Here is a 22,314-nt window from a genome sequence, read left to right as displayed (position 1 = left end):
CAATGACCCCTGGCCCTGACCCCAACACCCCTCTTCCCACCAGGGGACTCAGTCTAGGACAGAGAAGGGTAGAGGGGTGAGACAATGGGGCCGGGGACATCAGGAGCCAGATTTTGTCAAAGAAGCCTCAGGCCCCCATCAGGCCCGTGCAGCCTGTTGGAGTCTGACTCAAGTGCCACCTGGCTCAGGAATGCCCTTTGGGGAGGGCAGGGGACGCAGACACTCCCCGGAGACAGAGCAGAGCGAGGCACGGGAGCCCAGGAGCAGGCGGTGGGCGCAAGCGGTTTATTCAAAGCGAGGGGTGGGGGTAAGACCCGCCAGCAGGGGCCTGGGGCAGGTGGTGAGGCCAAGCTGACACAGGGAGAGGAGCAAGAATCAATTGTGTTTTTCAGGGTCACAGGCAGCAGGCAAGAGTGTTGAGGGGCCGGGTCCAGTGCCCACTGTGCCCTCACAGAGCCTCCCGGGGGCAGCATTGCATAGTGACCAGCCGACTGGCCTTAGCCTGACCTGGGGCCGAGTTGGGGAGGCCCGGCCTCTCTGCAGGGTGCCTTCGGGGAAGGAGTGCGTGAAGGCATTGGCAGGCCCTGCAATATGAACTGAGGGACCCCTGGACCCAAGGGTGAAGCTGGCCAGGGGCAGGGCTGGGGCTCAGACGTCCTCAAGAGTCCACAGAGAAAAGACGCAAGACAAAGTCAGACGAGGCCTGTAGCAAACCCCCTCGGTCCGCTACAAAGAACATGAGATGCGGGCTGCAAAGTGGCAAAGTGGCTTTATGCACAGGCTCTGGGCCGAGTACCGGGAGAAGGTGCCTCCAGAGGAGGCTGGGACGCGGCTGGGGCTGTCTGGCACGGGGACCTTCATGGCCAGCCACGTGGCCTTGGGACGCCCGCGTCCAGCCAGGGCTGAGGACCCAGGCCAGAGCCCCTCCCGCCCAGCACCCGCGACGCCAGCCTGGATGCTGGGGTCACTAAGTGAGGTACTCGTTGGTTCCCTGGATGGGCCACCCTTTCTGCCCTGGGAGGGGGCTCTGGGGTGTGCGGGAGGGACCCAGCTAGCAGGTCAGTGTTCTGGGCAGAAGTGGGGCACGAAGTGACACAGGCCCTGAGGACAGAGGGACACAGGTGACACGGGCCTTGAGAGTGGCTTGTGACATGAGCAACCCAGGACCCTTAAAAGGGGTGACCTGAAGACAGAGGTTCCCTGGGTGGGGTGAGGGGCACCCGATGACGCAGCACCCCCCAGGGAAACGTGAGGCTTTAAGAGACTCAGTGCGGGGCCCTCTCTCTCCTCCTGGGCGAGCGGGGCCAGGGCGCCCCGGCACTGGGGCTGCCAGGCATCGACCCGGGTCACAGGCAGGGCCGCGGCCGCATGCAGGGCGTCGGGCCGGGCGGGGTAGCAGCTGCCCGGCCTGCCCGGCCCTAGCTCTCCTCCAGGTGGAGGCTGATGAACTCCTGGATGCACCTGCGGAACTGGAGCTCCGTGGGACTGCTGCCCGCCAGGGCACCCGGGGGACCCGGGGCAGCCTCGGCCTCGCGCATCTCTTCCGCCATGCGCGCCAGACGGAGCCTGCGGGGAGGTGCAGCATGTAACGCCCCCGCCCTGGAGGCCCCGCCCCGCCCTGGAGGCCCCGCCCAGTCCCGAGGACCCGGCCGCGCTCACAGCGTCACGATGTCAGCGTTGGCCGCCTGCACTGCGATGGCCAACGGGTCCCGCTGCTCTTGGTCCAGGGCGTGCTGGTCCGCGCCCCGCTTCAGGAACAGGCAAACCTGCCTGATACGTGAGGGCGGAGGGCGCGTCAGGGCTTGAGCAGGGAGGGCGGGGCGAGTGTGGTCGCGGGGCGTGGCCGGGCAAGGGGTGGCCACAGGCCGGGGCGTGATCGGGGCGGGTGGGCGTGGTCGGGGCGCGGGGCGGGGCGTGGGTTGCCCGCCTCACCCAGTGCGGCCCAGCAGCGTGGCGTGGTGCAGGGGCGCCCGGCCCCGGCTGTCTCTTTGGTTCACGTCCGCGCCATTTTGCAGCAGGAACTCACAGACGATCAAGGAGCCCTGGGGAGCCGGGGTGACTCAGACGGAGCCGCGGTACCGGCCCCTCGCAGCGCCTCTGCACCCTGACCCCGTCCTTGGGCGCCCCCAGCCGGGACCGAACTTGTCCCCGCCGCGGACAGGCGGCCCCTGTGTGGGGGCCACAGAAAATGCAACCTCAAGCGTGCGCCTGTGTCCTGCGCGCAGCCCCCGTGCCTCGCTCACCCCTAGCACGGCCTGCACCAGCGGCGTCTTGCCCTCATCCTCCGCGTCCGCCCAGTTGACCTCGGCCCCGTGGGCCAGCGCCGCCGCCAGGGCAGGAAGGTCGCGGGCACGCGCTGCGCGGTGCGCCAGGAGCCCCGGGTGCAGCTCACGCACGTCTGCCAGGCCCCAGGCCTCGGCCTCAGCGTCCCCGTCTGCCTCACCGCTGGACTCCTCCGACTCCGCACCCTCTGTGGGGAGGGGGTGATCAGGGAAGGCGACCCCCAGGGCTGCCCCGGGGCTGGGCAGGGCGTCGGCCGAGCGCAAGGCGCCACCCACCCTCCTCAGTGACGCTGTCCACCACAGAGCCTGAGCCGAAAGCCAGGACGTCCGAGCTGCCATCCGAGCTGCCCCCAAGGCCACTGTCGCTACTCAGACCTGCAGGTCCGCAGGGAAGGGAGTCCTGAAGGTGGGAGGCCCCAACTCCATCCAGAGCCCTGGGGCAAAGCTGGAACCCCACCCACCCTCCAGGGACAACCCCTAGGGACAGGACCAGCTCCCACCCAGGGCGGGGGGCAGCCAGCCGCGGGCTAGAAGCAAAGGAGAGAAAACCAAGTAACAGCTCAAAGGTGCCAGGGGTAGTTCCCTGAAGCCCAGGCCCGCGGGGAAGTCCTTCCCGCCCACTCCCAGGCTCACCTGGCGCCCCTGCAGTGGGCCCCCCATCCCTGTCTGTGGCTGGCCCAGGCTGAAAATTCTCCACCCAACGGATGGGCAGCATGGCCTCAGAAGGGCCCTAGGCTGGGGGCCAGCTGGCAGCGCCCTCTGCTGCCCCAGCACCCCAGGCCATTCGCTCCACATACACATCTGGGTGCACACAGCCCACACACACATTTGCCCAGCTCACCCCCACAGTCAGGGCCTCAGCCTCCAGCTCTGTGGCCAGGAGGCCCCCGCCCTCCAGATGCTGCTCCATTCCCCGGCAAGGGCCATCCACATTTGGGGACCCTCCAGGCCAGCCTCCTTGGCCCTGCCCTGCCACCTGGCTGGGCCCATCCCACACTTACTGCGAGGGCCAGCCCCCGCGGCCCCTGCGTCGAAGTAGGAAAAGAGTGAGTCCAGCTCGTCAGGGCAGAAGAGGGAGTCTCGGCGGAACTTGCGATCCACGGTGCCCACTGCAGGGGCAGTGCGTGTTCAGAGCAGGGAACATGCCCGGGGTGGGGCAGAAAACCCCAGGTCACACTGGGGGTCTGCGGAGCCTGAGGTGCCCCCAGAGCCCCTGCCCCCAACCCCTTCACGGAGTCCATCCCTGACCAAGGCAAGCCCCCTCTCAGCCCTGCCGGGGCATGGCCTCCCACCTGAGGACAGAGCAGCCACACAGGGCAGGACAGGCTCAAGCCGGACCTTGCGGCGGGCAGTGGGGGCGCGGGGAGAGCTGTGGGGCCGTGGGCACTTCTGCGCCCTCCAGCGTCTTGGGGCCTCCAGGGCTGGTGCCATGGGTGCCTTCCGCAGAAATTTCTTTTCCACATATTTGTCCTTGATCCAGGCCTCCTTGTCCTGCCTGGACCAGGGGTGAACATGAGGCTGTGCCCCCAGGCTGGGGCTCCCTGGCTGATCCAGACCGTACCCCACCTCACCGGGGGCTGCTGGCTGTGGGTTTCCTGCTGCCCGGACCCTCACACTGGGCCTCATAGATCTGATTCATGGCACTGTTTCCAAGCTCACACATCAGCTGGCGGGAGACAGGGCGAGCAGGCATCAGTGCAAACCTGCATACCCCGGCTCCCGCCCCCACAAAGGCGGTCCATGGCCTGCAGGAGTCCCACACACACCTTTAGCAGCTCTGGCTCCCATGAGTCCAGTGTCAGGGACCGGACCTTGGAGCAGTGGACACCCAGGCTCCTGGAGGGCAGAGGCAGGGGTGAGTCTGGGTGAGGCAAGGCCCCCAGCTCCAGCCCAACCCCAATCCCCGGCCCCGCCCTCAGGGGCCCACCTGTGGATGCCAGAGCACTCGATGCAGAGCAGCACGCCCAGGTTGATGCTAGCCCAGCGGGGGTCCGACTGGCCGCAATCGCCGCACTGGCTGTTGCCGGCCACGCTCTGCACGCGCTGCAGCACGCTCTCGCCCTTCACGCCACGCTCCCGAGGGTCAGTGGCAGAGTCAATGCTGCTTGTGGACGGGGATGCTGTGCGGTCCAGCCTCTGGGGGATGGGGTGGGGCTGCTCAGTCCCGCAGGGGCTCCAGCGTGGTTTCCCCAGCAGGTCCCCTCCTCCCCAGCTGGAGTGCAGGTGCAGGCCAGGGCCCCTCGAGCACACGCCTGCACAAGCATATATGCGTGCACACCCTCATGTGGGCAGATGCATCTGCACACGCATGTATGCGTGCACACCCTCATGTGGGCAGATGCCACCTGCACACACATGCACACCCACACTGCACAGGCCAGTGTGCCAGTGCACCCACAGCAAACACCCAGCTTGCAGGAGCCACAAACAGGTGTGTGCACGGGGGTGGGCCAGGGGCACCAAGGGCCACACCTCACTATAGCAGCTGTCGGGGCTCTCACGGTAGGCGGAGGCGATGCTGGCCTGCACAGCCTGGACCCAGGCCTGCCGCAGCTTCTCAGAGTCGGCCTGCAGCATGCAGCTCCTGTGGGTGGTGGAGGGGGCGGGCGTCAGCTCCGGTGGGCAGGGGCGCCCCCCGCCCCACCCTGGGCTGGACCTCCTCACTTGGTGGGTGACACCACCTCGAAGCAGAACCTCCGCTCGATGTCCTCACACGGCTTCACAGAGCACAGGCGGAGGTCATCCACCACCACGGTGAGGGCGTCCTGTGGGCGGCACTGCTGTGGCCCCTGCCCTCAGCCGCCACCCGGCCCCGACCACCCACTTCCTGCTTCACCTTAGAGACCCAGAGGCTGACTGCCCGAGTCCCAAGCCCCGTGTCCAGCTCTCTGCTCTCTGACCGTTCAGGCTGCGGTGTCCACTAGTGCCCCGGCCCCATGCCAACCCCAACTGACCGGTCTGCCCTGTGGCCCAGGTGGGGCATCCAGCCATCAGGGCCCTAGACCCAGGCCCAGGGCACACCTTGAGCTTCTTCTGGTAGACCAGCTGGCTGTTCTGAATGGAGAACCAGCGCCTAGGCGGGTGGGGGGATGTGAGGAGTCAGGCGGTGCCCATCCCAGGGCTACTGTGACCCCTGCCCCCGCCTGAGGAAGGGCCCTCACCGGTTCCACGTCTTGAAAGCGTTGCTGGCCCTCTTGAAGAGGTAACCCTCCATCACCACCCCACTGGGCGCATCCACATCAAACTCCACTTTCGACTCATCGTAGGAGAAGTCCTAGGGGGATGGAACCCGCCCCCTGAGTGCCCGCCCCAGGGAGCCCTGCTACCCTCTATGCTTTCCCAGAGCACAGGCTGGGTGAGGTCCTTGTTTGAGGCTGCCACACGGCCCACGGGCCACGTGGTCAGACGGAAAACCCTCTGTTCACCACAGCCACTTTTTTTTTTTTGCGACAGAGTCTCGCTCTGTCACCCAGGCTGGAGTGCAGTGGCACAATCTCTGCTCACTGCAAGCTCCGCCACCTCCCGGGTTCACACCATTCTCCTGCCTCAGCCTCCCTAGAAGCCGGGACCACAGGCGCCCGCCACCACGCCCGGCTAATTTTTTGTATTTTTAGTAGAGACGGGGTTTCGCCGTGTTAGCCAGGATGGTCTCGATCTCCTGACCTCGTGATCCGCCCACTCAGCCTCCCAAAGTGCTGGGATTACAGGCGTGAGTCACCGCGCCTGGCCCATAGCCACTTCTTGACCGGAGCAAGGCCCCCAGCCCTGAAACCCGTGGGGCAGACCCCTCACGTTCACAGCTGGGGGCCTGAGAGTGCCAGCCCCACCCCAGCCCTGCAGGGACAGCAGGCTGCGATCCGGAAGGAAGCTGCCCCCACCCTCTGCATCCTGAGTGCTCCATTCACGTGGCCAGCTGCGCGGACAGAGCCCCATTCAGGAGGCCTGGGAGCCACTGAAGGCCCTGTGTGTCCCGCCGTCTGGCAGGCCAGGGCAGCAGAGGGGAGGCGCGGCCACCTGCTCCCTAGGCCATGTGGGGCGGGAAGGGACAGCTGCCGCCACTCCCACGGGGGACGTGGGGGTCTCCAGCCCTTCTCACAGCTGCAGCAGCAGCAGGAGCCCTGAGACCGGTGGGAGGTGTCCTTGGTGCTGAAGTGCCCTCGGGGTAGGGGAGGGAAAGGCACCACCCCATCTGGTCTCCCCCGACCCACAGCCCACCCCCGGCGGTGCTCACTCACCTGCAGCAGCGTCTGAAGGGCCGGAGCAGGAGGGGATGCGGGGGAGAGAGCCAGTGAGTGACAGCTGCCCCCAACTCCTGGTGACTGGCGGACCCATCCCCAACTCCTAGGGGGCTCTCCCCTATCCCAAAATAGCCACTCCTGCCTGCAGCCAACATCTGCTCTGGGTGGTGGCCGGGGCTGCTGTCCCACAGGCAAGCAAAGGCCCCGCAAGGAGCCAGTGACTGGGCCGCAGAGGTGACCACGGCCTCAAAGGAAGGAGATCCCAGCAGTGGCCCCACCCACACGTGCCCCTCCACTGCACGCATCAAAGGGCAGCAGCCTTGGACACCTAGAGAAGGTGTGGGCAGGGCAGGTGGGGGACAGGCAGGGAGGAAGGGGCGGGGAGGGTGTGCCGGGCATGGGGTGAGGACGCAGGAGCCTCGCAGGCACCCGGTGTGCAGGGAGCCGGCTGCGTGGCCTCACCCGCTGCTGGATGGCTGCGTGCTTTCGCTCCATCTCACGCTTTTCCACTGCAGAGTCGATCACCAGCTGGTCCAGCTGTTGGGGTTGGCATTAGGGAAGGCCACGGAGGCCTGCCTTGGCCCCACCCCTCCCAAAGGCTCACCTCGGCCGCCAGCTTTTTCATGTAGGGGTCGAGCTGGTGCAGGAGGCTGTAGCCCTGCTGGAAGAAGCTGGACTGGGCATGCATGAAGGACAGCATCTGTGGGGGCAGCACAGGTGAGGCCCAAGCACACCCGGCCCAGCCCCCGCCATGCAGCCTGTGCTCATGGGCAGCCCCCACGCACTCACAGAGTCCAGGATCTCAAACTTCTTCTTGGCCTGCAGGACATTGATCTGCCAGAGGGGGAGCCCACAGGTGAGCCCTGGAGGCTGAGGCAGCCCCAAGCCCTGCACCTGCCATAGAGTCCACTTGAGCTGCTTGTGGTTCCCTGAGACCCCCAGGTCGTCTTCAGCTCCCAGCACTGGGCCAGCCTCATCCTCCCATGGTCCTGGAGTCCTTCCCCATGTCGGGAGGTCCCACCCATGGGTGAAGCAGGAATTGACACTCCTGCTCAAAATCTCTCCAGTTCTGTCCAAGGCCTTTGAGACCTCCATTCGCTACAGCTGGTCCCTGTCCCCCACCCCACTTCCGGGGCTGACCTGGAGCACGTAGTCCAGTGCCAGGTGGCGGAAGCACTTCCTGGTGAGGGTGAGGGCCCCGGTGGCTTCCTCCACCTCGTGGGGCCGGTGCCTCGGGGCCTGGGCGTTCCTCACCAGGGACAGCTCCAGGTCCTCCCGCACCTTGTCAAACTGCTTCTTTGTCTCCTTGAACTTCCGCACATCCCTGGAGGCCAAGTGCCAGGTGGGGTGAGAGGTCAGGTGGGGTGACAGGTCAGGTGGGGTGAGAGGTCAGGTGGGGTGAGAGGTCAGGTGAGGTGAGAGGTCAGGTGGGGTGAGAGGTCAGGTGAGATGAGAGGTCAGGTGGGGTGAGAGGTCAGGGAGGGCACCTGCTGGATCCTGGAGTCTCCCACATCAGTTTGTGTTTTTTGTTTGTTTTTTGAGATGGAGTTTCGCTCTTGTCACCCAGGCTGGGGTGCAATGGTGCTATCTTGGCTCACTGCAACCTCTGCCTCCCGGGTTCAAGCAATTCTCCTGCCTCAGCTTCCCTAGCATCTGGGATTACAGGCATGTGCCACCACGCCTGATTAATTTTGTATTTTTAGTAGAGAAGGGGTTTCTCCAGGTTGGTCAGGCTGGTCTCAAACTCCCGACCTCAGGTGATCCGCCCGCTTCAGCCTCCCCAAGTGCTGGGATTACAGGCATGAGCCACTGCGCCTGGCCTGGTTTTGTTTGTTTGAGACAGAGTCTCTCTCTGTTGTCCAGGCTGGAGGCTGGAGTGCAGTGGCACAATCATGGCTCAGTGCTGCCTCTGCCTCCTGGGCTCAACTGATCCTCCCACCTCATCCTCCTGAGTAGCCGGGACCACAGGCGCATGCCACCATGCCCACCTAATACATATATTTTTTCTTTTTTCTTTTGTAGAGATGGAGGCCTCATTATGTTGCCCAGCCTGGTCTCAAACTCCTGGCATCCTCTGGACTCAGTCTCCCAAATACTGGGATTACAGGTGTGAGCCACCATGCCCAGCCTTCACCCTCCACTCCAGGCCCTTTCTTTGCTCCTGGGCACAGCCTCCTTCCTCACTGGCCTATCCCAGGCCCGCCCACACCTCTGCTGCCTCCTCCCATCTGCTCCAGGCCTCCCCACCTCACTCTCAGGATCTGTCCAGCCCAGACCCCCGCCATGCCCCAGACTCCAGACCCGCCCCACTCTCAGGATCTTCCCAGATCCCCGCCATGCCCCAGACTTCAGACCTGCAAGCCCAGTGTGGCCTGCACCTTTCCACTGGCGGGGGTTGGACACTCCCCCAACACATGCAGGGTGTGGAACCCCACTGAGCCCCACCCGGCTGTCTGCCTCTGAGCCTTCTGCCTTGTGGAGTCGCTGCACGGCCTGGAGGCCTGGGGCCAAGGTGCCCCTGCTGTGCCCCAGACCCTCTTCCCTTCCAAGAGCGGGAGCGTGGCCTCCATGTTCTTCCCCCAACCCTGGGGGACCTGAGGCCTGGGGGCCACTCACTCTTTGACAAAGTTGTGGAGCTGCTGCCGCACGGACCTCTGGGCCTGGTCAAACAGGATCTGGGGGCAGAAGGGGGCAGACATCCTTGGGGTCTGTCCCAAAAGAGCCCCAGACGGAAGGCCCCATCCTCACCAGCAGAGGGCACTGCCCCCAGGCCCAGACACAGGGGCGGGTCCCACCCTGCAGGGCTGGCCTCAAGGGGGTCAGGGGAGCAGCCCCCAGGCCTGAGTTGGCACCCAGAGGTGGCGGCTGTGACCCCTGCCCCTCTGTCCCGCCTGGCCCTTGACAGAGGCCAAGGCTGCCTCGGATGGTCCCCTCATCAGGCGGGCACCAAGGGCACAGCCTGAGCCCCACTGCCTCCTGGCCCTGGGCGGCCACCCTGGGGTGCCCATCCCTGCAGCAGGGAGCACTCGGTCAGAGTCGGGAGCACCCTAGAGCTGGGCCTGGGGAGCCGGAGCCTGGGCTCTGAATCAGAGCCCGAAGTGGAGAAGGACCGGGCATAACCAGGAGCAAAGAGACGCCTGAGCCGTCCTGCCTGGTCTACCTCGGGACCTCCCCTGTTCAGTCTGTGGCTCAGGTTCCCAGGCTGCAGCCCCACATCTCATGGGTGCTGGTCCTGTGTGTCCATCCACGTCAGTGCCAGGGCCCCCGGGGGCCACCCAGACCCAAATGGCAGCCAGGCCAGCCTGGGATGAGAGCCCTGAATAAACCACCCCTCCCCCAGGGTCTGGTGTGGCCCTTCCCTGGGACACGGCAGAGTCGCCAGGGCTGTCCCCCAACCCACACTGACTTGAAGACGTGGGATGCCCCCCCACCAGACTGGAGGAGCAGAAACGTGCCCCCCCGCCCCATGCCGGTCTTCCGGTGAGCCAGCAGAGCTCAGTTCCAGGCTGCGCGCGGCCCGCAGGCGGCAGGGAGGCCAGGCTCACCATGTGGTAGTTCACCACCTCCTGTAGGCTGTCAGCGAACCTCTGCAAACACTCCTGGAGGGCAGATGGGGAGCCGTGCTGAGCCGGCAAATCCAGGCCCAGGGCACCCAGTCACGCCCTCTGAGCCCCCGGGCGGCAGAGACACCGGCCCGCTCCTGGCTCCCCTCGGCCTCTCCCCCTACCCCACCTTGAGGTCAGAGGTCAGTGGGCCCCTCACCGAGATGACAGTGTCGCCCTGGCACTGCTGGGACAGGTCACGGACGCCGCTCACGAACAGCCTGCTGGTGCTGACGTAGGCCTTACCAGCTTCCACCATGCCACTGCACAGCTTCACCAGCTGCGGGCCGGCGGGGCGTGGTGAGCGCGGCGGGCACTGGTGCCTGCACTTGCTACCACGCACAGCCTGAGGCGGGAAGAGCTTCCAGGGTAGGTTCCACTCAGGGTGCTGGCAACCTGGACTCAGTGCCCCGTGCAGCTTCCTCGCGCCTTGGGCCTGCCTGGGGCTTGGAGGCCGGTCTGGGAGGGGAGGGTGGGGCCGCCATGGCCTCGCTCGGCTGGGAAGGACCAGGAGCCAGGCAGGGGACCCAGGGCCAGCAGGACCAGCCCATGTGGGGCTTGTGGACTCCACTCCCTGCTGCGGCTCCCAGCTCCACGGCCTGTTGCCCCCTCCCCTTTCTCCGCCCCAGCCCCAGCCACACCAAGGCTCGGCCCACACAGCAGCTGTCCCCATGTCACCAGCCCAGCAGAGGGGACAGGCGGTCACCATGGGTCGGGGACTCACCACAGCCCGGCCCCTCCCAGAGGGGACAAGACTCAGGGCTGGCCACATGTGTGCGTGTGACATGTGCACCCTGGAACACACGTGCTAAGACACAGGGACCAGGACCTGGAGCACCACACGGGAGCTCCGCATGTGGGGGTGTGAGTGGCTTAGTAAGGCCCAGAGGGTGAGTTCGGCCATGCAGCCATCACAGGGCGCTCCAGGCCCGCACTTCACCTTGTCCAGTTTGGCCTCAATCTCCACCACGTCCGTCTCCACCTCGTCAATGGTTGCCCTAAAGCAAGAACGGAGCTGGCTAGGGTCACCTGCAGCCTGGCCCCTCGGGGCTTCGCCTCCCCTTGCACCTCCCTGAGGGGCTCCACCATGGGAAGGCGCTTTCAGGAAACAGGCTGGGAGACAGACACCTGCCTGCTACACGGACAGGGCTGGGACCAGGTTCAGCGCACTTCCCCTCGCCACCCCACTCCCAGGCAGCGAGAGGCAGAATCGGCTGTGACTCCCGCTGCTGTGCCCTCAAGGAATAAGGTTGGACCAGCCTCTCCCAGGACAGCCGGCTGCTGGGAGTCCCTCAGGGACGGTGCCCACCGAGGGCTCGGCCAGCCTCACCAGCCTCTCCTCTACAATTTCAGAGTCGACCCTGGACCCATCTGGAGCTCCCTCGACCCTGTGGTGCCTGCTCCTCACCCCTCTGCACTACTGCAGCCCACCTAGGTCTGGCACCGTGCACTGTGGGACGACGGGGGGGCAGCAGGGCAGCTGCTCTTGGTCCTGGCAGCACCAGGAGGACCCAGACCAGCTGGGGAGAGACACCCCTGGCTCCCCCAACCTCACAGCCGCAAGCAGCACGGTCCGCTGGAAAGACGGGTGGGCTGTCATCCTCAGAGCCCACTCCCACCAGGACAGCCTGATAGTAGGGCTGCCTGGGGAGAGAAGAGTTAAGGCATGACATCACCAGAGAAGCCTCGGCGGGAGAATCCCCGGAAGACGGGAGGCAGATGGATCGGGCACGTGACCACCCCCTCTGGGAGCAGGAAACAGGGAAACAGGGCCAGGATCCCCGCAGCCCCGCACTCCACACAGTCAGCTCACTGGCCGGCGGGGCCATCTGGCCTCCTGCGGATTGGGCACCATAGGGCCTAGGCTGGGGCCAGGACTCCAAGGACAGGTCTAGGGCAGGGGTCTGGCAGCACAGGCCATCGGGGCCTACGGTCCCTCATCCCTTGCTACCCTGCCGGGTGTCCCAGGCCTCAGGGGAGGGGCCTGCGGTTTCCAGGGGCGTGTCCTCAATTAGGAGCTGGGGCCGCAAGCGCCCCCCAGGGAAGGACCTTGAATGGTCCCAGTCACCACAGCAGGACACCAGGTCCTCTCTGAGCAGCCCTCACCTGTTCCCAAGAGGCTAAGAGGACTCTGAATCCCGAAGCAGGGGCAATGGAGGGAACCTCACTGGGGCGTCCACGCACCCAGCCCACAGTCCCTGGACCCTGACCTCTGCCTCAGCTGGAGGATCCCAGAACAGAGATGGAACCATCCACCCAGCAGAAGGCAGCAGAGAGAACCACGCCCCAGAAGTTGCAGCCACCCCTGGGCAGGGCCGGATGCAGAGACAGCTGCACCCAGAGCTGCCACCCTCGGGCTTGGGGCACCCGTGTCCCTGGAGAGCCAGCAAGGGGGGATGGCTGCACCCCGCAGCTCACGGACGTGCTCATGGGGACAGGGTGGGCACTGGCGAGGCCCCGAGAGCTGCAGTTTCCGCTGCTGGGAGCCCCTCCACTCTACCCTCCTCCGCCCCAGGGACCTGGGCCTCTTCTGCTGTGCTCAGCCCAGCATTTCCTCAGCAGCTTGGAGAATGGGGAGGAGGGTGTGGCTGCCCCCCAACCAAAGCCGTGACTCAGCGCCCGCTGAACAGGGGCCAGGCGGTTCCCTCCACAGGCTCCCCTGGCCCCCTGCCCACTGCACCCAGGCTGCCACTAGGCCCTCCCAGACCAGGAGGGTGCGGGCAGGGTCCCCCTTTCCAGGGCTGGGGCCACCAGGTTCCACATTACAGACCACATCTTCTCGCCCACCCTGCCTGGCCCTCAGCCCCGCGGTAGGCCAGGAAACTCAACTTACACCCTGAGGGCCTGCCCCCAGGACAGCCTCTGGGAGTCCCTCAAACCCCAGTTAAATCACAGCCTAACCCTAAAACCGACTGGGCCAGGCCATTCTCACCTCTCCACTCCAGTCCATGCCCCACGGGGGAGAGGCACTTTCCCAGGGCAGCCCCCGCGGCAAAAGGCCGGGTGGCTGCCCTACGGCACCTACTGCAGCCCCACAGCCCCCATAACTGGCCCTGTAACCAGCTCCCGTGAGAGCTGGTTACCAGAGAGAAGGCTCAGAGGTGAGTGGGTTCTAGCACCCCCACCTGACTGGGCGAGGGCAGCACAGGGCCCTCTGCGTGGAGGAGGAGGTCCATTAGGTTTCTGAGGGAGGGGCCAGGGACAAGGTAGGTGCTTCAGCAGGGCCCAGCCCCCAGCAGGGAGGCCAAGCCCACGCCTCCCCACAGCCCGGGTCCCCAATGCAGGATCGCAGAGTGCCCCAGTTATTCAACCCCTTTTCCCAGGTCAGCAACGGAAGATGGGAGAGCAGAGGATGGCCCCAGTTCCTCTGCCCAGGGCCTGGGGGCCACTCTCCTGGCTGGCCCTGAGCCTCCCACTCCAAGGCTCCTAAGGCCTTCTGGTGACGGCTCTAAAGATGCTGAAGCTCCCTGTGCCCCCCTACACAGGCTGACTTGCCAGCAGATCCCAAGAGACCCAGCACACACACACACACACACACACACGAGCAAGCACACATGTGCAAACATGTTCATGCACGAACATGCCTGCACACACTGGCACCACACATACATGTGTGTCCAAGGACAGACTGCACAGGCACACATCAACATGTGTACCCAGTGGTGGAACATGCGTGTACAAGCTGATTGTCTGTTGGTGACATGGCTAACACAGTACGTGAACCGGCACAGAGAGGTGGCGTGTGCACATGCTTGCATGCACTCATCAGCAGGCTACATGCAGAAGCAAGCACAGCCCCGTGGCACGGCTCATCCACACGTCCTGTGCAAGGCCTGGTGCCCCGAGGGAGGCGCACAGGGGCAGATTTCACAAGGGTGCGCCCGCACAAGCACTGGAAGAGGAGAGGGCCTCACGCAGGTGCGCACTCTGGTTTCTTTGCCTCCATTGTCGTTTGCCAAATGTCCACCATGCGAGGCCGATGCACACTTGTGCACACGTCTGTGAACATGTGGTTCACGCAGGTGTGCACGCCTGCACGCCAGGAATGATGGAAAACACGCAGACTCGGGGTGCACACAACCCCTATCCCCTACCTGACCTTCCCCGCCGCTCTTCTCGGCCGCCACCCTCTAAGCCAGTGGGTCATTCAAACCACTTCACGCTCCCAAGCACCCTGCCCCAGGCCTTAAACGCGGCTCCAGTTGCCTGTCCCCCAGGCACTGCTCTGGACACAGGATCCAGGCAGAGACCAGGGTCCGACGCCCCCACAGACCCAGACGACCCTGGCCAAAACTGGACTGCAGGGCCCGGGAGGGGCTCAGCCCCGTGGAGGTGCAGACACAAAGCGGGGGCATACGGTCCCGAGGTGCCCACGGCTGCCCACGCGCACGCCCTCCGCCGGGGGGGCGGCCGCACAGGGCAGGGGCGTCCTTTGTTCCAGCCCCCGGGACATGGCGGGGCGGGGTCGCCGCTTTGTCCGAGGCAGGTCCTCCAGCCCCTCCCCGGCGGCCGCGGCCCGGTCGGGCCCGGCGCTGACCTCCCCACCTCGCCGTCGGGCACAAAGGCGGCAGCGACGCCCCCGGCCCGCGCCCACCCCGGCGGCCCTGGGCGGCGCACCTGAAGCGCGGGGAGTCCTTGACGCACTCCTCGAACTCCACGGTCATGGCTGCGGCGGCCGCGGCGCTCACTGGCACGAGGACCGCGGCGCCGAGCGGCAGCCGCGCCGGCCCGGACCGCTCGTCCCGCCCGCGCCGCCTCGGCGCCCGCCCGCCCCGGAATGAGGCCGCCGCGCCGCGCCCCGCCCCGCCTGTCACCGCTGGGGAGCGTCGCCAAAGTCCGCCGCCCGCGCGCGCCGCCCGCTGTCACCGCCGGGGAGAGTCGCCAAAGTCCACCGCCCGCGCGCACCGCCCGCTGTCACCGCCGGGAAGCGTCGCCAAACGCCCCTCGGAGCGTCCAGGGACCACCCCGGTCCGGAAGTGACGCGGAGCCCACCACGGCAGACTTCGGGGACGGTCGGTGGAAACGTGGGGCGCGGGGAGGGCGCGGGCCCCGCCCGCTCCAGTCCTCCCGTCCGTTGCGCAACTCAGGGCATTTGCAAAAACCACGTCTGGGAGGACTTGGCCACAGCGCGGCGAACGGGCACCTTCGGGGAGTGTGGGCAGCGGCGAATGAATGAACGAGTGAACGAATGCACGCCCGCAGGAGCGCGGGGTCACCGCGTAGTTGCGGGCGCGCCTTCCGGGGCGCCGCGGTAGAGGTAGAGCCCCTGCGCTCGGTGACGGGCCGGCACTTTGCAACCGCTCCCTAAGCCCGACCCCGCCTCCGCTCCCCGCCCCAGGCCGCCGTGGCGCGTTGCGGGGCGGGGCGACTGCGCAGGCGCAAGAGCGTCCGGGGCGGGCGTGACCAGGCCGCGTGCGCGCGCGCGCAGAACCCCGGAGCTGGAGGCCGCGTCCCCCGCCGCCGGCTGGACTCGGCTATGGGTTCGGTGCAGGCCGCAGGCTCGGTGCGCGCGCGCTACCTTGTGTACTTCCAGTACGTGGGCACCGACTTTAAGTAAGTTTCTCGGGCGCAGCGACGGGCGCCACGTGGCCCGGGCGGGCAAGCGGATGTCTCTGGACGCGGTTTGCAAACGTTCGGGGGAGGAAGTGGCTCTGGCTTCAGAGGGCGGCCGAGACCCCAGGGCAGGGCGCCCCCGGTAACCTCCGCCCGCCTCTGCCCGCAGCGGGGTCGCGGCCGTCAGAGGCACTCAGCGCGCCATCGGGGTCCAGAACTACCTGGAGGTGAGCTCGGCCGGTCCCGGGACGCCCGGTGAGGGATAAGGGGGAGCGCCCGCCCGCGCGTCGCCGGGGTCCGGCCTCGCCCACCCGCCCGCTCGCCCGCCCGCCCCGCGGCTCGGTCCTGCAGGAGGCCGCCGAGCGGCTGAATTCCGTGGTGCCGGTCAGGTTCACCATCTCCAGCCGCACGGACGCAGGGGTCCACGCCCTGAGCAACGCGGCGCATCTGGACGTCCAGCGCCGCTCAGGCCGGCCGCCCTTCCCGCCCGAGGTCCTGGCCGAGGCCCTCAACACCCACCTGCGGCACCCGGCCATCAGGTGAGCCGGCGACCTGAGCAGCCCCTGGGGCTCGACCTTCCCGTCTCTATCTGTTGCGGGCGGAGGCTGGAGGTCTGGACAGACTTCTTTGGTCAGAGCTCGAGGGTGGAGGAGAGAGGAGGTGACACCTGGGCAGGCGGGCAGGGTCGTTCCTCCGGTGAGCCTGATCTGCTGCCACAGGGTCCTGCGGGCCTTCCGAGTGCCCAGCGACTTCCACGCTCGCCACGCAGCCACGTCCCGGACCTACCTGTACCGCCTGGTCACTGGCTGTCACCGGCCTGATGAGCTGCCGGTGTTTGAACGCAACCTATGCTGGGCTCTCCAGGCAGAGTGAGTGTGGCCCTGACAGTGAGCCGGGGAGGGGGCAGGCAGGCCCCACCTCCTGACGGTTACCCTCTTCCCTGAAGCTGCCTGGATGTGGCCGCCATGCAAGAAGCTGCCCAGCACCTCCTCGGCACACATGACTTCAGCGCCTTCCAATCGGCCGGCAGCCCGGTGCCAAGCCCCGTGCGAACGCTGCGCCGTGTCTCCCTGTCCCCAGGCCAGGCCAGCCCCTTGGTCACCCCCGAGGACAGCAGGTGAGGAAGGGCCTGTGGGTTGTGGCCCTGCCCTCAGATCACACGCTGATTTTAGCTCCAGCACCTCCCCCAGCTTTAAGGCAGGCAAAGTGGGACAGCTGGAGTGGCCCAGACATCCCCCAGCCTGCAGCTGTGCCCTCCCCCACCCTGGCTGGGGAGCAGAGGACAGGGAAGGCTGCCTGTCTCTGAAAAACCCTGCCCTGCCTAACAGAATTCTGGCAGCCACTGGAAAGGTTTCACTGGTGCCAGTGGTTCTGGCCCAGCCTGGCAGGGGGTGGTTTCTGCTGCCCCATCACTGTCCAGACGGCCACCCACCAGGTGGCAGATTCTAACCACAAAACCTCCCCCGTTGGGGTGAGCCCTGAAGGGAGGAAGAACTTCTGCCAGCCCCAGACTCCTGCATCAGAGCAGCAGGTACAGAGCTGGGGTCTCTGGCACACACACCAGCCATGTTCCCAGACCCTGCACCAGGACCCTAGGTGAGGGCCCAGGGCAAGCCCCTCCGGCACAGCCAGGCTACCTGCCCAGCCTCCAGGGTCCTGCTGCCTCCTTGCCCACTGCATTGCTTGTCTGGTTTTAAGCCTCTCCAGTGGGCCTCCCTAGGGGCAGGGGGTCAGCCAGGGTCCCGCCCTTCCTGTCTGAGGCCCCATGGTAGGCTGGGGATGGCAGGCGCTGCCCCACAGACACCTACAGGTACGTGTTTTTCCAGGAAGCTGCGGTTCTGGAGCCTGGAGTTTGAGAGCCAGTCCTTCCTGTATAGACAGGTGGGCCTGGTTCTGGGGCCCTCCCTGGGGGGTGGGGCCGAGGGTGGGCAGGCCTCTGCAACCTCAGCCCTGGGTCACAGGTACGGAGGATGACCGCTGTGCTGGTGGCCGTGGGGCTGGGGGCTTTGGCACCTGCCCAGGTGAAGACGATTCTGGAGAGCCAAGACCCCCTGGGGAAGCACCAGGCACGTGTGGCCCCGGCCCATGGCTTATTCCTCAAGTCAGTGCTGTATGGGAGCCTCGGTAAGAGGAGCGGGCCCGGGAAGCTGCTGCCATGTACCCAGTGACTGCTGCGGCCAAGGCGAGGGGTGGGGAGGCCAGGGGCCACTGACCACAGCAAGACAACTGGGGGTAAAGGAGCTCCCCGCCCAGGGTCACAGTCCTTCAGCCCAGCCCGTCCTGGGCTGACCCACTCCCTGGCCGTGGGAGTGGTCCCAGTGGTGGGGAGGGTGCTGGGCTGACCTCGCCCCAGGCTGACGCAGGGTCTGATCTGTCCACAGGTGCTGCCTCCTGCGCCCTGCAGGGGCCACAGTTCGGGAGCCACAGATGACCCTGGACACTTGGCAAAGTCAGGCCACACCAGGCCCAACCCTGTGTTGGTCAAGCAGGGCAGTCAGCCGCTTGGGGCCCACAGCACTGCTGCCCAGGTCCCACCAGCCTGGATGCCCCTCTCTATCCTAGGCGGGATGGGGTTCAGTGCAGGACACAGCCATGTACACCAAGAAGAGGGTAACAAGTAGTCTTTTGTTCAGCTTTTACTGGAAACTGCTGTCCGGGACTCCCTACCGTAACCATCGTTTGGGGGTCCAGGAGCAGGAATAAAGGCAGGACAGCCCGGAGGCCAGTTTATTTCTTTAGCTGGAAACAGCTGCCGGAGTGGGCACATGACACATGGTCTCTGTCCCCAGGGATGGGACCTGCAGGGTCTGTTCACTCAGGGCACCCACAGTCCTGAAGTGCAGGCCCGGCTCTGTCCAGCTGGGAGAGGACAGAGGTGGTGGCTGGGTGAGTTGCCGGCCTCAGCTGGGGGCCTGGGGGAGGCCCTTTTTCAGCAGAGATGTGAGGAAGCTCCCCAGCTCCTCGTCCTAGGGCAGAAGCAAGAGCACCATTGGCTGTGCAGGACAGGGAGGGGTGGTGACACCTGTGCTGACCGCGGTGGGGTGGGGGCCACCCCTTACCTGGTAGGTCCAGGAGACCAGCAGCACCTTGGTGCCCGGGTCCTCAGAAGGGGCAGCGGCCTGGATGAGGATGGACTCCACAGTCACAGAGCCGTCCGGGAGGTGCTGCACACAGTGGTCCTTCAGGACGCTGTGGGGAGGCTCGGTGAGACCCTGTCTGGCCCCTGGGGCCCGAGGGATAGGGGGGCCCGAGGGGTGGGGGGCGGGGCCGGGCGCCCACCTCTTGAGGTGGCTGTAGACACGCAACGCCATCTCCTGCTCCTTGCGCGTGTCGTGCAGGTGCACGCGGCAGGTGAAGCGCAGCTGGTGCTCGGCCAGACCCAGCTCTTTGAGGGCTTGCTCTGAGGATACCAGCCGGAAGTTCTGTGGGGCAGGGGCAGGTCAGGGAGCACAGCAGCGGCCCTCCCCCTCCCGAGACCGTCCCGGCACTCACGCTGTCCTTCATGATCAGGGTGCCGTGCAGGAGCCGAGGTTTCTTGGCCTCAGGGAGCAGCCCTGTGGAAGAGGCGGCAGCAGCTGTCAACGCAAGGGCCACTCCTGGCTGCCTGCCCCGAGCACCATTCCCTGCCCGGCCCACATACCCTGCGCCATCTCCCGCTTCAGCAGCCCCAGCGAGATGCCTACGGGGATGCTGGGGCTCGTGGGCAGTGTCACCGTCTCGCCATTGGCCGGCATGTAGCAGCTGACCCCTGGACCCCGGGGGAAGAGAGAGCCTCAGCCCAGGTTGCCTGCGCTGACCCAAGGTGGGCCCCACACCGCCCGCCTGGCTGCCTACGGAGCTCCTGCTCGATCTTCTGCTTCAGGAACTCCATCTTCTTGGCCTCGCCATGCACCAGCAGCACGCTCTCCGGCTCCGCCTGGCCCACCAGCTGCATGATGCCCTTGGCGTCAGCGTGTGCGCTGAATGACATGTACTCCACCTGCATCTTGACCTCCAGCTGTGGAGGCCGCAGGGTGTGGACAGCGGTTACCACCAGGAGGTGCCCCTCTGCCCTGCCAACCCAGCACGGGGTTGGGACTCACCACCTGCCGCCCCTCCATCTCCAGCTTCCGCTGCCCGCTGAGGATCTTGTGGCCCACGGTGCCCTGCACGCAGTAGCCGGGCATGATGACCTGGGGGCAGGCACAGAGCTCTCAGCCACGGGACCCTAGCCTTGCCACCTCAGGGCCTTCCCTGGGATGCCCCCACCTGAACCCCTGGAAGCTGTTTCCACCTGTCAGCAGGGCCCGACCAAGCCTAGCTGCAGACTCCAAAGGGCTCAGGTTTTGCCACAAGACTGTCCAGGGCTGGGCTGGGCCTGCACAGCCTGAGATGGACGGGCTGCGTCACAGGGAGACTGAGCAGCTCCAGGCGATGTCACCCCCGTCCCCTGGCAGCAGCAGCCACGTCCCTCAGCCAGTGCAAGGCCAAGCCAGCAAGAGCTCACAGACAGCACGGGTGGAAGGACAACCCGCCGGCCTCCAGCTTCCAGGTTCCCACGCCTCACCATGTTCTTTTCATTTCCGGCCCATTTCCGGAAGATCTGCAGGGACTGCCCGGCGTGCAGCATCCCCGGCGTGGCAAATACAACCTGCAGGACACACAGGGTCGGGGGGTGGTTCAGGGCAGTGATGCCCCCACCCCCGCCGCAGGCCCAGCCCAGAGACCCGCAGGAGACAGGAGGCCGATGGACGTGGATGTGCTGGCCGGCCCTGCTGCGGGACTCACCATCGGCCCTGGGTTGTCAGCAAAAGCCCGGTCAAAGGCCTTGATGTGCTTGAACTCGAACATGTTCCTCTGCACAAAAGTCTTGCGGATCTTCTGGTTGGTCCAGGGGATGAACAGCTTGTAGTAGTGGTTGGCCTTCTCAGTCAGCCCCGTGGAGAAGTAGATGGGCACCTTCAGGTTCATGCGCTCCCTGGGGACCGCCGGCCCGGTCAGCACAGCAGCCACGGGAGGACGCGGCAGGGCAGGACTCGGCCGGGCCACCCCCACACCTGTATCTGCACAGCCCATGCACGGGCCGGGCTGAGTCCAGACGCAACCACAGGCGGCCAGTGCCCTCAGCCTATGTCCCGTTAAGCCCTAAAGCAGCCAGGCTCAGTGGACCAGGAACCCCTACAAGAGCTGTAGACAGTGACGCTGACGGGACGTCACAGGCCTCCTGGGGTCACACAGCGCACAAGCGGCCCCCCAGGACAGCAGCAAGCAGGACTGAGATGCCAGCAGCACCCTGGGCAGGCCTGCCCACCAACTGGACTGTGTGCAGGCTGGGCCAGGGGCTCCTGAAAGAGCCGTCCTGGCGGCACCTACCAGAAGGTCTCCAGGAGGATGCAGAGCTCCTGGGCGCGGCCCAGCGCAAACACGGGGATCAGCACCTGGGGGACACACAAGGCAGGAGCCTGGCCATACAGCCCCTCGGCACAGCCAGGTGCCCAAGAGCTGCGGCCTCATAGGGACCTTAGCCTCTCTCATCTGCTCCCAGTCCTGTCCCAGCCACTCTCCGGAGACAGAAGGGAGCTGCGTGGGGCCTGGCCAGGACTTCGTCAGGATCTGAGGTAGGAGGGGCAAAGGGGCTCCCCGGGAAGGGTCTCTGAGTTTTGTCCTCAATGCTGAGCAAACCTTCCTCCCTCCCTGCTTGAAAATGCAGTACCCCCCACCCTGAGACCCTGACCCAGGCCAAGGGCAGCCAAAAGAACCCGCCCAGCATAGCCGAGGGCCCGCGTCCCCACCCCTGCTGTGGCTACCTTCCCACCACGCTCCACGGTCTCGTGGACTTTCTTCAGGAAGTCTCGCTCCCGGCAGCGCTTAGAGTCGCGGATGGTCGTGGCGTACGTGGACTCTGTGATGAGCAGGTTGGGGCGGCACTTGTCAATCCAGGCAGCTCTAGAACACGGGGGTGGGGTGTGAGTCACACTGCACTGTCCCCACAGCTGCAGGGCTGGGTCTGACAAGCTGGACCCCAGTACTACACCCACCCGCCTTCCTGGGCCACTCTGGCTAGAAAGAGTCAGCTGGTAAAATGCTGTGGGCAACACATTTGGGAAGAGAGAGGAGGGACAGAGGACCCTGCCCAGACCTTGGGAAGAGAGAGGAGGAACAGAAGCCCCCGCCTGGACCCTGTGCCTTTGCGCATCTGGGCCCAGAAGGAAGGGGCTCTCCGGGCCACACGGGACATGGGAGACACTGCTGGGCTGGCCACTCAAGGGCTGGCACCCTGACACCCGCCAGGGTCCTGAGCTCCAGGGGGGCCCATGGGACAAAAGACATCTCAGACTCTACTTACCCCAAGTGTCGGTCTGGGGTCATGTTATAATCACCCTGGTGAACGATCAAGGCCACCATGAGGAGGGTGCCTCCCACCCCAGCAGCCCCTCCCGAGCCTCAAGCCCTTCCACTGACCGTGTAGACCACAGACTCTGAGCCCACTTTAATCTGGAACATGGCTGCCCCCAGCACGTGGCCTGCGTAGTAGGCCTTGATCTCCAGTTCATCGTCTACCTGTGGAGGACAGGGCTGTGCTCAGGCTGTGCCGTCACAGCAGAGGGGCAGAGAGGCAGGGGCGGGGAGCGAGGGAGGCAGGGGCGGGGAGCGAGGGAG

At 65.9% G+C, this 22,314-nt stretch overlaps 3 protein-coding genes across 7 annotated transcripts in view; 1 reads left to right on the top strand and 2 right to left on the bottom strand.

The window, feature by feature from the left end:
* Positions 1-264: 264 nt before the first annotated feature.
* ACAP3 (ArfGAP with coiled-coil, ankyrin repeat and PH domains 3) lies at positions 265-15,362 on the bottom strand. 4 transcript variants are annotated; one of them, XM_023192817.3, is made up of 24 exons: positions 14,740-15,161; positions 11,063-11,120; positions 10,283-10,402; positions 10,066-10,119; positions 9,137-9,195; positions 7,661-7,844; positions 7,310-7,354; positions 7,125-7,220; positions 6,983-7,057; positions 6,518-6,529; positions 5,444-5,556; positions 5,304-5,355; positions 4,947-5,047; positions 4,755-4,866; positions 4,210-4,418; positions 4,049-4,118; positions 3,854-3,948; positions 3,575-3,777; positions 3,284-3,391; positions 2,559-2,657; positions 2,244-2,470; positions 1,933-2,042; positions 1,660-1,770; positions 265-1,566 (listed from the first exon to the last, which is right to left on the bottom strand). In XM_023192817.3, the coding sequence occupies exons 1-24, from the start codon at positions 14,784-14,786 to the stop codon at positions 1,419-1,421; spliced, it is 2,508 nt and encodes an 835-aa protein (XP_023048585.1). In that variant the 5' UTR covers positions 14,787-15,161; the 3' UTR covers positions 265-1,418. The 4 variants fall into 4 exon arrangements, with proteins under 4 accessions (XP_023048585.1, XP_023048587.1, XP_023048588.1 ...); XM_023192819.2 differs by lacking the exon at positions 14,740-15,161 and adding an exon at positions 13,055-14,531; XM_023192820.3 differs by lacking the exon at positions 14,740-15,161 and adding an exon at positions 12,229-12,460.
* On the top strand, positions 14,994-18,455 carry PUSL1 (pseudouridine synthase like 1). 2 transcript variants are annotated; one of them, XM_023192826.3, is made up of 8 exons: positions 14,994-15,675; positions 15,845-15,902; positions 16,027-16,214; positions 16,395-16,544; positions 16,622-16,792; positions 17,502-17,556; positions 17,637-17,799; positions 18,057-18,455. In XM_023192826.3, exons 1-8 carry the CDS (start codon positions 15,599-15,601, stop codon positions 18,104-18,106), a joined length of 912 nt encoding a protein of 303 aa, XP_023048594.1. In that variant the 5' UTR covers positions 14,994-15,598; the 3' UTR covers positions 18,107-18,455. The 2 variants fall into 2 exon arrangements, with proteins under 2 accessions (XP_023048594.1, XP_023048592.1); XM_023192824.2 differs by having other exon boundaries at positions 17,637-17,741; positions 18,057-18,395.
* Positions 18,294-22,314, bottom strand: part of INTS11 (integrator complex subunit 11) — a 12,546-nt gene continuing 8,525 nt past the window's right edge. The window contains exons 5-17 of the mRNA XM_023192823.1: positions 22,117-22,215; positions 22,001-22,035; positions 21,462-21,600; positions 21,028-21,092; positions 20,443-20,632; positions 20,222-20,305; positions 19,758-19,847; positions 19,510-19,672; positions 19,316-19,423; positions 19,168-19,229; positions 18,955-19,097; positions 18,735-18,864; positions 18,294-18,641 (exon numbers count right to left, since the gene is read on the bottom strand). Coding sequence (XP_023048591.1) covers positions 18,576-18,641; positions 18,735-18,864; positions 18,955-19,097; positions 19,168-19,229; positions 19,316-19,423; positions 19,510-19,672; positions 19,758-19,847; positions 20,222-20,305; positions 20,443-20,632; positions 21,028-21,092; positions 21,462-21,600; positions 22,001-22,035; positions 22,117-22,215 — 1,374 coding nt within the window. The 3' untranslated portion in view covers positions 18,294-18,575. The remainder of the gene's footprint in view (positions 18,642-18,734; positions 18,865-18,954; positions 19,098-19,167; positions 19,230-19,315; positions 19,424-19,509; positions 19,673-19,757; positions 19,848-20,221; positions 20,306-20,442; positions 20,633-21,027; positions 21,093-21,461; positions 21,601-22,000; positions 22,036-22,116; positions 22,216-22,314) is intronic.

The sequence above is a fragment of the Piliocolobus tephrosceles genome, chromosome 1 (assembly GCF_002776525.5).
Source record: "Piliocolobus tephrosceles isolate RC106 chromosome 1, ASM277652v3, whole genome shotgun sequence".
Lineage (NCBI taxonomy): Eukaryota > Metazoa > Chordata > Mammalia > Primates > Cercopithecidae > Piliocolobus > Piliocolobus tephrosceles.
Note: the sequence above shows the minus strand (reverse complement) of the source record. Positions and strands in the feature narration are given on the sequence as shown.